General features: G+C 40.7%; 1 protein-coding gene across 11 annotated transcripts in view; it reads right to left on the reverse strand.

Moving 5' to 3' along the window:
* Positions 1-14583, reverse strand: part of INO80D (INO80 complex subunit D) — a 75364-nt gene that overhangs the window by 18079 nt on the left and 42702 nt on the right. For all 11 annotated transcript variants that reach the window (XM_084998743.1, XM_021076044.2, XM_021076046.2 and 8 more), the window contains 3 exons: positions 7123-7347; positions 6083-6192; positions 4479-4612 (listed from right to left, as the gene is read on the reverse strand). In XM_084998743.1, coding sequence (XP_084854869.1) covers positions 4479-4612; positions 6083-6192; positions 7123-7347 — 469 coding nt within the window. The remainder of the gene's footprint in view (positions 1-4478; positions 4613-6082; positions 6193-7122; positions 7348-14583) is intronic.

A 14583-nucleotide genomic window follows, 5' to 3' on the forward strand; every position in this document is an offset into this window, starting at 1 on the left:
CAGCTTGAGCCTCTTCTATCAATGCCTGTCCTAACCAGTGGCCAAGTCTAGTCCAGAACCTCAGCCCTGACCTCTAGCCCACAAGCTATGTGACGAATTCATCATTTATTCAACAATTACCTATGGCGCATCTTTGTTCTAAGCACTGAGGATATGGCAATGAACAAAATACTCCTGCCTTTGTGAAATTTACATTCTAGTAGGGGGATACAGACAACAAATAAACTAATTAACTTTAAAAAACATTAGGCAGATACACATGTTAGGGAGAAAAATCAGGTAGAGTATGAGGATAAAAAGTGGCAGGGTAGGAGTTCCCGTCGTGGCACAGTGGTTAACGAATCCGACTAGGAACCATGAGGTTGTGGGTTCGATCCCTGCCCTTGCTCAGTGGGTTAACGATCTGACGTTGCCGTGAGCTGTGGTGTAGGTTGTAGACGCGGCTCGGATCCCGCGTTGCTGTGGCTCTGGCGTAGGCCAGTGGCTGCAGCTCCTATTCAACCCCTAGCCTGGGAACCTCCATATGCCACAGGTGCGGCCCAAAGAAATAGCAAAAAGACCAAAAAAAAAAAAAAAAAAAAAAAAGTGGCAGGGTAGACAGGCGGTGAAAGACTTCTTTGATGAAAGAGCAAGAAAGCCAATGTTGCTGGAACTCTGGAAGTGAAGAGAGCGTATAGGGTGAAGCTGGAGAGGTTGCAAAAGCCAGATCTGCAAGTGCCTCATAGCCAGTGATAAGAATTTTGGATTGGATTCCAGATGTGATGGGAAGCCACTGGAAAATTTTAAACAGGGAACTAAAATGTTCAAATGTACATTCTAAAAGTCCTGCTCTAGGGAGTTCTCTCGTGGCACAGCAGGTTAAGGATCTGGCATTGTCACTGCAGGGGCTTGGGTCACTGCATGGCTCAGGTTTGATCCCTGGCCAGGGAACTTCCACATGCCATGGGCAGGGCCTAAAAAATAAAAAAATAAAAGGCCTGCTCTAAAGGTTATATTATGTATAATATGATCACATACTAGATGATTCTATTCACAAGACATTCTGAAAAATGTACAATTATAGGGACAGAAATAGACTGGTGAGGATAGAAAAGGGATGATTACAAAGGGGTAGCGCTAGAGAATTTTGGGGGGAAGGAGATGGGACTGTTCTATTACCTTGATTTTGGTAGTAGTTAAACAACTATACACACTGTCAAAACTCAGAGAACCACAGACCAAAAAGAGTGAACTTTACTATATAAAATTTGTAAATTCAGAGACAGTGGGACCCATAGACCTAGTCTACTCTGGCTGCTATGTGGGCAATACATGTGGGTGCAGGGGGCATGGCAGAAGGGAGACTAATGAGGAGACTACACAATAATGCAGGCATGGAGTTCCCATCATGGCTCAGTGGTTAAGGAACCTGACTGGCATCCAGGAGGTTTCGGGTTCAATCCCTTGCCTTGCTCAGTGGGTTAAGGATCCGGCATTGCCGTCAGCTATGGTGTAGGTTGCAGACGGGGCTCGGATCCCCAAGTTGCTGTGGCTGTGGCGCAGGCTGCCAGCTACAGTTCCAATTGGACCCCTAGTCTGGGAACCTCCATATGCCGTGGGTGCGGTCCTAAAAAGAGAAAAAGATAAAAATAATAATAATAATGCAGGCAAAGCTGATGATAGGGTGGTACCAGTGAAGTTGGTAAAATGCGTACCAACTCAAGATATAGTTTGATTGCAACAGAACAAAGGATGGGGGAAAATAATGTATACATGTAAGGATAACGTGATCCCCATGCTACACAGCGGGAAAAAATAAAAAATAAATAAGTAAAAATAAAAATTAAAAAAAGAAAGAAAATACTAGCATGTACACTTGTTAATTGTTGGCAGGGTGAATATTATGTTCTGTGTTTTTTGTCACAAAATAAATATAATACACATTTCTAATATATAACAAAAAAAAAAAAAAAAAGATACAGTTTGAAAGTGGAGCCATGACATTTGCAGTTTTTGTCACCCAGTGTTAGTCTCTTACCAGGGAACTCAGCTGAAAAGAACTATTTTCAATTTCTTCAAAAAAAATTGTTATACTAATCAACAACTCATTAAATCAATAAAGCAGACCCTGAAGCACAGCCTCCAACATTTTCCTAGTCTTAAACTAGAAGTATTCATGAATAGTATAATTTTAAAGTGAAAATTTACGGCAGTTCCCATCGTGGCGCAGTGGTTAATGAATTCGACTAGGAACCATGAGGTTTCGGGTTCGATCCCTGGCGTTGCTCAGTGGGTTAATGATCTGGCGTTGCCATGAGCTGTGGTGTGGGTCGCGGATGCAGCTCGGATCGCACGTTGCTGTGGCTCTGGCGTAGGCTGGCAGCTACAGCTCTGATTAGACCCCTAGCCTGGGAACCTCCATATGCCGTGGGAGCGGCCCAAGAAATGACAAAAAAAAGACAAAAAATAAAAAAATAAAGTGAAAATTTACAACCAGGATCATTTATGTCAGTAGTTTGAAAACTGCAGTGCCCGCATTACCAAGGGTCCGTGAAGTCATCAATGAAAGTCCACAAAAGTGGTTCAAAAAACATATGGAAGTCATTCCTTAATCATAATACAGCCTCAAGAAGCTAACAAGCACACACACACACACACACACGCACACACACACACACACACACACACACACACACACACACACACACGTCTTTTTAGGGCCACACCCACGGCAGATGGAAGTTCGCTGACTAGGGGTTCATTTGGAGCTACAGCTGCCAGCCTACACCACAGCCACAGCAACGCCAGATCTGAGCCACGTCTATGACCTGCCTACACCACAGCTCAGAGAAACGCCAGATCCTTAACCCAATGAGCAAAAGCCAGGGATCCAGCCGGCATCCTTGTGGATATTAGTCAGATTCTTTACCACTGAAGACACAACTCCCAAGAAGATCTGTATTTTAAATGTTTTTAAATTAAGATGGAAAAGTAACCATTCAACATTTGTATATGTAGTTTAGAACACAACTGTTCAAAAAATATGGTCCATAAAAGAAATTTTAAAAAGAAAAGAGGAGTTCCTATTGCGGCTCGGCAGGAACAAATCTGACTACCATCCATGTGGACTCAAGTTTGATCCCTGGCCTCGCTCAGTGGGTTAAGGATCTGGCGTTGCCGTGAGCTGTGGTGTGAGTTGCAGACTCGGCTTGGATCCCGTGTTACTGTGGCTGTGGTGTAGGCCGGCAGCTATAGCTCCAATTCAACCCCTAACCCAGAACTTCCATACGCCGAAGGGCGGCCCTAAAAAATAGACAAAAAAAAAAAAAAAAAAAAGACAAAAAACCCAAAAACAAAGACAAAAGAGGTTCTTGGACAAGAGGCCATACATCCATGGCAACTGTGGTCTAGAAACGTTGAGTCATCAGTCCTTGTTATCCATTTAGCTAGCGGCAATGCAAGGACCACAGCCTTACACTATTAAATCCTGGTCCACAGCCACTCAGTTATCGAGATGTACCCCCACAAACTGAAACATGCTTACAGAAGGGAAAGAGTTGTTTTACTCAGTCTTTTAGTACACAGGGTAATTAGCACAATACTTCACAAAGGGCAGACGAACTCAATAATTGTCTGATGGGTGAAATGCATTTATTTTAAGTGACTGTATAGTTGAGATAGTTCACTAATTCATACTTGTCTCTCCTCCAAATTATTCTGAATTACTTAAGCTAAAGATACATTAATGAAAGCAAAAATTAGGTTCAACAGAATTATGGTAAGGTTTTGATTTTGACTGAAATTTCATCAAATACCCAAGACATGCACAGAATTGTATACAAAAAAAGCAAAACCTAGAGAAATGGGAGTCTTGGGAAATCTGCCTGTGTATAAGAAAATGTGTCTTTTTTTTTTTTTTTTTTTGGTCTTTTCTAAGGCTGCACCTACGGCATATGGAGGTTCCCAGGCTAGGGGTCCAGTCGGAGCTGTAGCTGCCAGCCTACGCCACGGCCACAGCAACGTGGGATCCGAGCCTCGTCTGCAACCTATAACATAGCTCATGGCAACGCTGGATTCTTAACCCAATGAGCAAGGCCAGGGATCGAACCCACAACCTCATGGTTCCTAGTCAGATTCGTTAACCACTGCAACACAACGGGAACTCCAGAAAATGTGTCTTAAGGAGAAGAGTCGTATAGGAGAGGTATAGATAATAAACAAAATGACTATATCTAAGTAATTACTACATACTTCCTAGAATTTTTTTTTTCAAACCAGGGTATAAAATTAATTCAATGGTTATAACCAGTATTTTTTTTTCTTTTGGTGAAAACAGCACAGTCTATGAAATACAAGGTATTAACAAAGTTATTGTTTCATAAAATGTCTCAGTGATTTACATACACACACTAGTATGTATCGTCACAAAATATTTCCTGCTGTGGATAGCTATTAAAACCTTGAAAGCCTCTGTTGCAGAAAATAAAATATGAACTCACCATTTTTTTGGCATGTTCTTCACACAGAGGTGTCTGGTGTGTAATGTCAAAAACGGGCACAGAACACTGCTGTCCATCTGCAAACTTGGCCGTGCAACTTGAGAAGAGTTGCTGAGAGCGGTTCAAGAGGATATCTGGTTTTTTTTAAAGTTAGGAATAAAATACACTAAAGCAGTACTTATTTTTTCAATTTGCACATAGAAGTTGCTTCTTCCCTTACCTGTACTTAGTAAGTACACACTTTAGTATCTATAAAAGCTAAAGAACCAACCTGAATACCAACACAGGAAAACTACAACTGCTGAATTTATCATCTTCATTTATCAGAAGATACTTGTAAAGGAGTCTCTTTTGCTAACGGCTTCCTAACATGAGTTTCCCTTACGGCCGTTCTGATTCCTGTTAGTAGGGTCATTTCCTTCTTAACACGCTTAACTCCTGAAAGTTCTACCATAGTGGCAACGTGGTTTTTTGGTTTTGGGGTTTTTTTTTAAACCTTAATCTTTTAAGGAAAATTTCTGCCTGTGATACTCATCAAGAATAAATATTTAAAGATAAAATTACCAAAAACTCATCTAATTTTGGATCCTTCATTTCACATTTTCAACACCAAACTCAAACCTGCAACTCAGGAAAAATCACTTTTAAATCAAAAGTGTACTATCAAAGTTGGGATGTCAGCTTGACATTCCAAAATTAAAATAATCAATCTTTTAAAAATAATTAAAAATATTCTTTAAAATAATCAATATTTTTAAGTATCCATACTTTTAGTCACTAACTATATTTCTACAGATTTACTTTATATCTATTAAGGAAATACCATTCATTTTTCCTTCATGCTTTTATAGTTAAGGTCATTTATAAAGCCTTTACTGCATAGAACTGCAGGTGGAAAAGCTGCGAAAATACAATGCCAAGAACAAAAAGGAAGGCAAAGATCAACTAGTAAAGAAGAGTAAGTAATTGCTACTATATAAGTTTTTTAAATGCTACTCAACTTTAAATGTTTAATAAAAGTGAGTAATAAGATTCACAACCAGCCTGAAGCTCTTTAATAGAGGTTTTCCTTAAGTGTATTCTGTCTTACGGTATCTTCTTTCCTAGTCAGTGCTGTTTGTTATCTTTCAGTTGTTTCAAATCAGCAGCATACTCAATAAAAATAGTAAATTAATCCCACAGCAAAAAAGCATACTATAAAACTGCATAACTTTGTTGGAAGACTAAAAATAGTTTTTGAATAATGGGATTTGGTTTTCCCGTCAATGAGTGTCATAGTTGCCTCTTGCAAACTTCCTAGAAGTACTAGAAAGACCAGAATCCTGTTATCAAAATTTAAGTGGTAGCCACTGGAAGAACCTACTACTGGCTGTCAATTTTGCTTATTTTTAGATGATTCTTGAATAAAGAGTCACAATGATATAAGCAAAAAAAAAAAAAATTATTCAGAGGACATCACTGAACATCAGAAGTTATATGAAAATTATTTTAAATATTAAATATTTATGACTTCAACAGTCATTCAAAATTGGCCTGAGAATGAAATACATCTCCCAAAGGAGTCAGTACTTTCTAATGCGCACTTGACGTAGTTAAGAGGATACGTTGGAAACAGTGTCTGGTGAATGGAAGGGCTTTGTTGGTGCACTGCTCGCCCTTCACGGTCCCACTGCATGCTGCTGGCTCCACCTCCTTCAACTTGGTCCGGCTTAGACTAGGGAGCGAACAGCACAAAATTAATTTTTAAAAAATGTCTCAACTGGGGCAATTATTCAAAATAATGTTACTACTCTGTACCACCCACATTTTAACGATCCACACTTATTAATTAAAACGCAAACATGAGTCACCAGTACCTGTTTCAATACTTCCCCAGTCCACTGACAAAACAAATAATGACATCATAATTGGTCTCAACTGTGTTTTTTTGTTTGCTTGCTTGTTTAAATGATATTTTGGTTCCTTTTACTTCAAAAAGAGGCAATATAGTGATGAAGACCCGGAGACTAGATCAGACAGACCTGGTTCTGAATCTTGACTCTACCTCTTACTAGCCGTGTGACCTTGGACAAGTTACTTAGCCTCGCTTAAGACTCAACCTCCTCACCTGGAAAGTGCAGATAAGAGTACCTTTGGCTAACAGGTAATTATCAAAGGACATAACAACCTAAAACACCGCATACAGTGTACACTAGGGTTCACAGTAAAGAGTCGATGGTTGTCACTGCTACTATTATCATCATTAGATCTGGCCCAGGTCAAGCTGCGGATACAGCTCTGATTCGATCCCTAGCCTGGGAACTTCCATATGCCACAGATGCGGCCCTAAAAAAAGACCAAAAAAAAGGTAAAACATTGGTTACATTTTTAAAATCACTGATATATTCCAACCTACCAATCTGTCTCTTAAAATTAACCCAAAGTCACATTTTCAATATCCACATGGATAATTAAGGTAAAAATGCCTACTATGATGATGTATTATCCAAATAATTCCAACAAAACAAATGTTTTGATCTTGCTAATATGAAGATAGCTATCCACTACAACGTCCAATGCCCACTGAATCTCGACTAGCCTCTCAAAAAATAGAGCAGACAGATGGAGGGGAGTTCTTGGACACAGATGGCTGTGAGGCTCTGACCTGGTTCGACTGCATGCAGCTCTCTGCAGTTCTTGGATCAACTGGCCAGTACATTCTGGTTCTCTACTGGCTGCCTGCAGCAGGGCTTTCCTAAACGTGTGCCGGCATTTCTTTTGACGAGATTCTGCCCGCTCCAGGCGGCAGAGGTGCTTATATTTCTGCTGAAAGTAAGTGCAAAGTTGGGTCACCCTGGAGCTCCTACTCTCCGTATCATCGTCATCCGACCTGGAAAGTGCAGTGAGAGAAGCAAAAAACTTGATTACACGTGACGGAATGGAAGGGTGAGGCAGGGTGGCTGGATGCACAGGGCTGAAACTCGTGGCACGCGGAGTTCACACTTAACAAACTAGAAGAGAATTTCAGTAGAGCAGCTGAAAATAACCATGATGTTTTCACAGTCAATGAGGCGGTAGAGACAATCCAATGCTCTGAGAAGCTGAACCTTCTTGGTTTGTCATAATTAGATTCCCAGTGCATCAGTGTCTCCTGAATGTTAAGTGACCAGGGACTTCTTACTTACTAAATCTGAGTAAATGACATGATGGTTATGAGGAAACTCTCAGCATAATTTTATAAAAGACAGGTCACAGAGCAGTCAATTCTAACAGCGTACTATCAGAGCACTGCCCTTTCAGATGTACTAGTTTTTAAGTATCCTTTTTTTGCCAAGCAGTTAAAGACTTTTGATTGCAAGGACACAATCATTCTACAGTTTTTTGTTTTGTTTTTTTAAGCTACAGAGGATATCCTAAACAACATTCCATGTATCAGGGAATTGCACAGAGGTTTTTCTGTCATTATGCTAATGGTGACTGGGGTTTTTCTGTCATCATGCTAAAGTCCCTCCCTGCTAGAAAGCTTTGTTGAAAGTGATACCGAGGGCACAACTAGGCTCAACAAGAAAGAGTGCGGTGACTAGTTGGCAATCGCTACCACTAGGGAGGTTAAAAAGATCACTTTCTTATGGAACAAATGTGATCTCATTTTTTTTTTCTAAATGTTTTCAACGTATTTTTAAAATTTGTTTTTATTTTAAAATTTTTTGGCCACACCCGAGGTATCTGGAAGTTCCCAGACCAGAAGCTGAATCCAAGCCACAGCTGTGACCTACGCCATAGCTGCAGCAACGCCTGATCCTTAAACCATTGTTCCGGGCAGGGGACTGAACCTGCACAGCAGAGACAAGGGGAGGTATTTAACCTGCTATGCCACAGTGGGAACTCCCGATCTCACTTTTTTTTCCTCATGCACACAAGACTTGAAAACTGACCTCTAATTTTACCTTCATTCTTTTATATCATAACATAAACAAACAGCACACATGTGACACTACAGGCGATACATTATCTTACTAATCTGTACATCTTTGCTTGGCTTCTCTTCACTTTTTAGTGATATCACCCCTTTTCCCTTCAGAATACCTCAAAACAGGCTACTGTGTAAACTTGTTTAGTAGCTGTCTTAAGAGACATGTTCTCTTCAGGATAGTTTCTTAACTACAGCTAAACCAATTGAAGGATCGCATTTCAATCTTTTCATTTATTCAACATTTACTCTGTCTATCACGCTGTGTACTACAGGGAAACAAAATATTGCAATGCTGTTTTGACAAGATAAACACATCTTCCAAATTAAACAATTCAAAAGAGGATAGAATGGGTATCTAAAATTGTAGGACAAGGAGTTCCCGTCGTGGCTCAGCGGTTAACAAACCCAACTAGCATCCATGAGAATTCGGGTTCGATCCCTGGTCTCACTTGGTGCATTAAGAATCCAGCGTTGCCATGAGCTGTGGTGTAGATCACAAACAAGGCTCGGATCTCACATTACGGCTGTGGCATTAAGTCATCGGCTACAGCTCCGATTGGACCCATAGCCTGGGAACCTCTGTATGTCGCTGGCAAAGCCATAAAAAAACAAAAAAATTTAAAAAATAAATAAAAAACAGGAGTTCCCATTGTGGCTCAGTGCTTAGAGAATCTAACTAGCATCCATGAGGACGCAGGTTCAATCCCTGGCCTCGCTCAGTGGGTTATGGGTCCGATGTTGCTGTGAGCTGCAGTGTAAGTCACAGATGAGGCTCAGGTCCTATGTTGCTGTGGCTGTGGTATAGGCCAGCAGCTATACCTCCGATTCAACCCCTAGCCTGGGAACCTCCGTATGCCACGAGTGCCGCCCTAAAAAGCAAAACTAAATAAGTAAATAAATAAAAATAAAAAATAAAAACAAAATAAAATTGTGGGATGTGAATTCCCTAGGGGCCTAGTGGGTTAAGGATCTAGCGTCACTGCTGTGTCACAGGCTTGATCCCTGGCCTGAGAACTTCCGCATGCCATAGATACAGCCAAAAAATAAAATAAAATAAAACTGTGGGAAGACAGACCAATGGTTAAAATATCTGACCTCAAATTTTAAAAATCTAGGAGCTTTTTAAATTTTCAGTTTCCCAAGACCTATCCGAGATCTACTGAACCAGAACTTCCATGGGATGGGAGGTAGAAATCTTCACTTTAATTGTTCCCCCAAAGCCCCCCAGCAGGTCTCCATTTGGGAGTTCTAGTAGAGCGAGTAAGTGCTAGAAAATTCTTCAGTGTGAGGTAGAAAACAAGTAACATAAGAGCGGTACGGATTAAATGCTTTTAAAGTCTGCTGGCAAGACTGCAGCATGAAAGGCTTTGTCAAGGGATGACAACAGAACTGAACCTTAAAGAAAGGGGAGAATATGAAGAAGAGAGAAGAGAGGTACCTCACAAGGATAAAACAATACAAGCCAAGATACAGAGATGGACAGGATGGGGAAGAGCAAGGACTGACTGGCTTGGTTTGGCTAAGGAGTCGGGTATGAAGGAGAGTGATGGTGGGTAAGGCAGCCTTTCCAAGCCGAAATGTCGGATCGAAGAGTTTAACTTTTATTCCATGGGCAATGAAGAACCTTGGCAATTATTAAAAAAAAAAAAAACGGTAACAATAACAGACCTGTTCATGAGAAAGATTATACTGTCCAGAGGTACAAATGGAGAAATAGAATAGAGCAGTGAGGAAATTATAATCATAAAACTCCAGGTTAGGAAATAACAAGGACCCCACACCAGGGGGGCAGCAGCAGGACAGAGGATTTGAGAGGTAATCTGCATGTATAAAAGTCAGATTTTCTCAATGAGAAACTGGAGGGACAATAATCACTCAGCGGTTTCTATCCGCAAAGACCAGAAAACAGGAGCAAGGGCAGATTTGAAATAGGAAATAAATTCCATTTTATTTTTCATTCATTCATTCATTCATTCTTCTTTTCTGGCGGCCCCAATGCACGTGAAGTTCCAAAGCCTGGGATCTGATCCGAGCTGCTATTGGACCTAGGCCACAGACCCTTAACACACTGTGCGGGCCGGGGATTGAACCTGCATCACGAATTCCTCGGTTTTTTTTTTTTTTTTGCTTTTTAGGGCCATACTTGCGGCATATGGAAGTTCCCAGGCTAGGGGTTGAATTGGAGCTACAGCCGCTGGCCTACGCCACAGCCACAGCCACATGGATCCTAGCCATGTCTGCGACCTACACTGCAGCTCACAGCAATGCCAGATCCGCAACCCACTGAGTGAGGGCAAGGAACCCACATCCTCATGGATACTAGTTGAATTTGTTTCTGCTGTGCCACAACGGGAAGTCCCCAGAATTCCATTTTAGACTCAAAGAATTTAAAGTACAGACAAGGCATCAAAGGGAGTAGGCGAAAAACCATTGGGAATTATAAACTTGAACACATTTAGGGAAGAGATACAAATTTCAGAATCAACAGCTAATAACAACCGGGAGTGACTAAACATAAAAGGCCACAGAGATAATAGAAAGAACAAGATATATAAGGGCCATTATCATAAAAGAAGGAACTCAGTTCAGTGACTGGGTATGAAGGATAACAAAGTCGATAATGACTTTGAATCTGAATAACTGGGAGGATGGAAGTGCCATAACAGAAAGAGGAAGAAAGAGAAATAGCAAGTCTTAGAGGGAAAATAAAGCTACAGTGGGTAACCAACTGCCAAAATTGTTATTTGAAAAGACTATCACTGCAGGGAAAACGGACTAGATTAGTGGCTCTCAAGTTAACCATGGAAAGAGGCACCTGGATGTTGAGGCACATTACGTCGTCATAAAAGTTTGCAAAGCTTACTGATAACTGCCATACTTACCTTGCTGTGGCCCAGTAACAAGCACTGCAGACTAGCCCAGGTCCACAGATCATCCCTGGCATGACCCTAGACTAAAAAATCTCCAAGATGCCTCCCACTTCTAAGATGCTAATATTTCACACCTGGCTGCTGAGGCAGAGTAGCAACTAGGAAGAGAAAGGCCAGTTCACATCATTTAGCAGCAGGGACAAGGTCTGGCAACTATGGCATTGCTCAATATGTTAAGAGTCCTTCCTTCGTTAGCATTTCTCATCTGTGAAATGAGAAATATAACTGGCTTGCCTAGCTCCCCCAGTTAAGAGAATGAAAAGAAATTATGCATGGGAAATCATAAGTATTATTATTAAAATAGTACTAACAGCTCCAAATACAAAGCAGTAAATTCCAAACCTGACTTCATAAGACTTCGGGCTTGTTCATAATCTCAAGGTATGACAAGAAATCCTCCAAATAAAATTCTTTTTAATTTACTTTATTAAACCACAAAAAAGCAGTATCTTCCCTCAGAGAAAAGATACATAACCAGATGGCTTCACTGATGAATTACATCAAAAACTTAAAGAAGAATTGCCATCAACCTTTCACATAAAATCTTCCAAAAAATAAAGAGGGAATACTTTTCAACTCATTATATCAGGCCAGTTTAACACCAATACCAAAGTCAGACAAAGACACCAAAAGAAAGAAACAGATGAATATCCCTTATAAGTATAAATGCAAACTTCTCAACAAACACAAACCAATCTAGCTGCATTAAAAAAAAAAAAAAGATTATATATCACAAACAATGAGATTTACCCAAAAAATACAAACTGAACTCAGAGATGAAAATTAGTCAATGTAATAGACCATATTAATAAAGACCAAAAAAAAAAAAAAAAATCACCATCTCAGGAGTTCCCGTCGTGGCTCAGTGGTTAACGAATCCCACTAGGAACCATGAGGGTGCAGGTTCAATCCCTGGCCTTGCTCAGAGGGTTAAGGATCCGGCGTTGCCATGAGCTGTGGTATAGTTCACAGACGCGGCTCGGATCCCGCGTTGCTGTGGCTCTGGCGTAGGCTACGGCTCCGATTCAACCCCTAGCCTGGGAACCTCCATATGCCATGGGAGCAGCCCAAGAAATGGCAAAAAGACAAAAATAAATAAATAAATAAAAAATAAATCACCATCTCAAGAGACACATGCACAATATGGATAAACCTTGAAGACATTATACTAAGTGAAATAAGCTAGACAGTAAAAGACAATTATTGTACAACTCCACTTATATGAGTTATCTAGAGTAGACAAATTCATAGAGACAGAAAGTAGAATAGGAGTTGCCAGGGACTGGTGAGAGAGAGAAATGTAAAGCAATTATTTAATGGGTACAGAGTTTAGGTTTAAGAAGATGAAAACATTTTGAACAGAGGTGACAGTTGCACAACAATGTAACGTACTTAATGCCACTGAACTATATACACTTAAAAATGATTAAAACGGGCAAGTTTCCATTTTGGAATTTCCATTGGAAATAAATCCGACTAGTAACTATGAAGTTGTGGGTTCGATCCCTGGCCTCGCTCAGTGGGTTAAGGATCTGGTATTGTCATGAGCTGTGGTGTCAGTTGCAGAAATGGCTTGAATCATGCAGTTTTATGGTTGTGGCACAGGCCGGCAGCAGCAGTTTCGATTCAGTCCCTAGCCTGGGAACCTCCATATGCCACGGGTTCGGCCCTGAAAAGGGAAGAAAAAAAAAAAAAGATTAAAATGGGGAGTTCCCATTGTGGCCAATAGGATTGGTGGCATCTCTGCAGTGCCAGGATGCAGGTTCAATCCCTGGCCTGGCTGAGTGGGTTAAAGGATCCAGCGTTGCAGCATGGGTCCCAACTGTGGCTCAGATCTGAACTCCATATGCTGCAGGGGTGGCCTCCCTGCAAAAAAGGTGGAGGGGAGAACAGTAAATTTTATTTTATTTTATTTTTGTCTTTTTGCCATTTCTAGGGCCGCTCCCATGGCGAATGGAGGCTCCTAGACTAGGGGTCTAATTGGAGCTGCAGCCGCTGGCCTACACCACAGCTCACAGCAACGTCGGATCCTTAACCCACTGACCAAGGCCAGGGATTGAACCTGCACCCTCATAGTTCCTAGTCAGATGCATTAACCACTGAGCCACGACGGGAACTCCAGTAAATTGTATTTTATGTATATTTTACCACTTTAAAAAAAGGTCTTAGACTGACAGTGTCACTAAGTACCTTACAGAAGCAAACATAAATCCTTTTTGGAAGAATCCATTTCTATCTCTGAGTTAAAGTCTCATAAATAATTGTCCTTAAAACTTTAACATACAAAAATATTTTGAAAACACCTAGAGACATAAAAGGAAACAAAGGCACCTTGAATAAGGTCTGGCAGAAACAAAAATTAATTTCAGATATTGGACAAATCAAACAATAAAAAATGTATACAAGAAATAAAAGAAAGGTTTTTTTTAATTGAATAAACAACAAGTTGATGTGAATAAGAACTGAAGAGAAATTCTGGAAATGGAAACTACAGTAACTGAAATTTAAAATTCAATGTACAGGTGAATAGCAGATCAGACACAGAAGACAGACTTAAGCAAATAATCTAGAATACAGTACAAAGAGCCAAGGAAAGAAAAAATACAAAAGCAACAGATGACAGAGTGAAAGGGTATATCATGCGTCTAACTGGATTTTCACTAAGGAGAGAGAAGGGGGTAAAGGCAGTACTTCATGAGAATTTTCCACAAGTGATGAAAGACATCACTCTATAGATTCAAAGAGCCCAACCAATCCTAAAGAGAATACGTAAAAAGAAATCCACATGTAACTACTAAAGATAGAAAGACAACAAAAGAATAAATAAAGAATGAGATTAAAAAAAAAAGACAGGGGGAGTTCCCGTCATGGTGCAGTGGTTAAAGAATCCGACTAGGAACCATGAGGCTGCAGGTTCGATCCCTGCCCTTGCTCAGTGGGTTAACGATCCGGCATTGCCATGAGCTGTGGTGTAGGTCGCAGATGTGGCTCGGATCCTGTGTTGCTGTGGCTCTGGTGTAGGCTGGTGGCTGCAGTTCCGATTAGACCCCTAGCCTGGGAACCTCCCATATGCCGCGGGAGCAGCCCAAGAAATGGCAATAAGACAAAAAAAAAAAAAAAAAAAAAAAAAGACAGAAGCAGGAGTTCTCTTGTGGCACAGTGGGTTAAGGATCTGGCACTGTCACTGCAGTGCTGTGCGTTGCTGCTGTGGTACAGATTCATT

Source organism: Sus scrofa, chromosome 15 (assembly GCF_054392235.1).
Source record: "Sus scrofa isolate SSC_HxYL_T2T_F1_AM1 chromosome 15, Sscrofa_HxYL_maternal_Yorkshire_Landrace_v2.0, whole genome shotgun sequence".
In the NCBI taxonomy this organism is placed as follows: Eukaryota; Metazoa; Chordata; class Mammalia; order Artiodactyla; family Suidae; genus Sus; species Sus scrofa.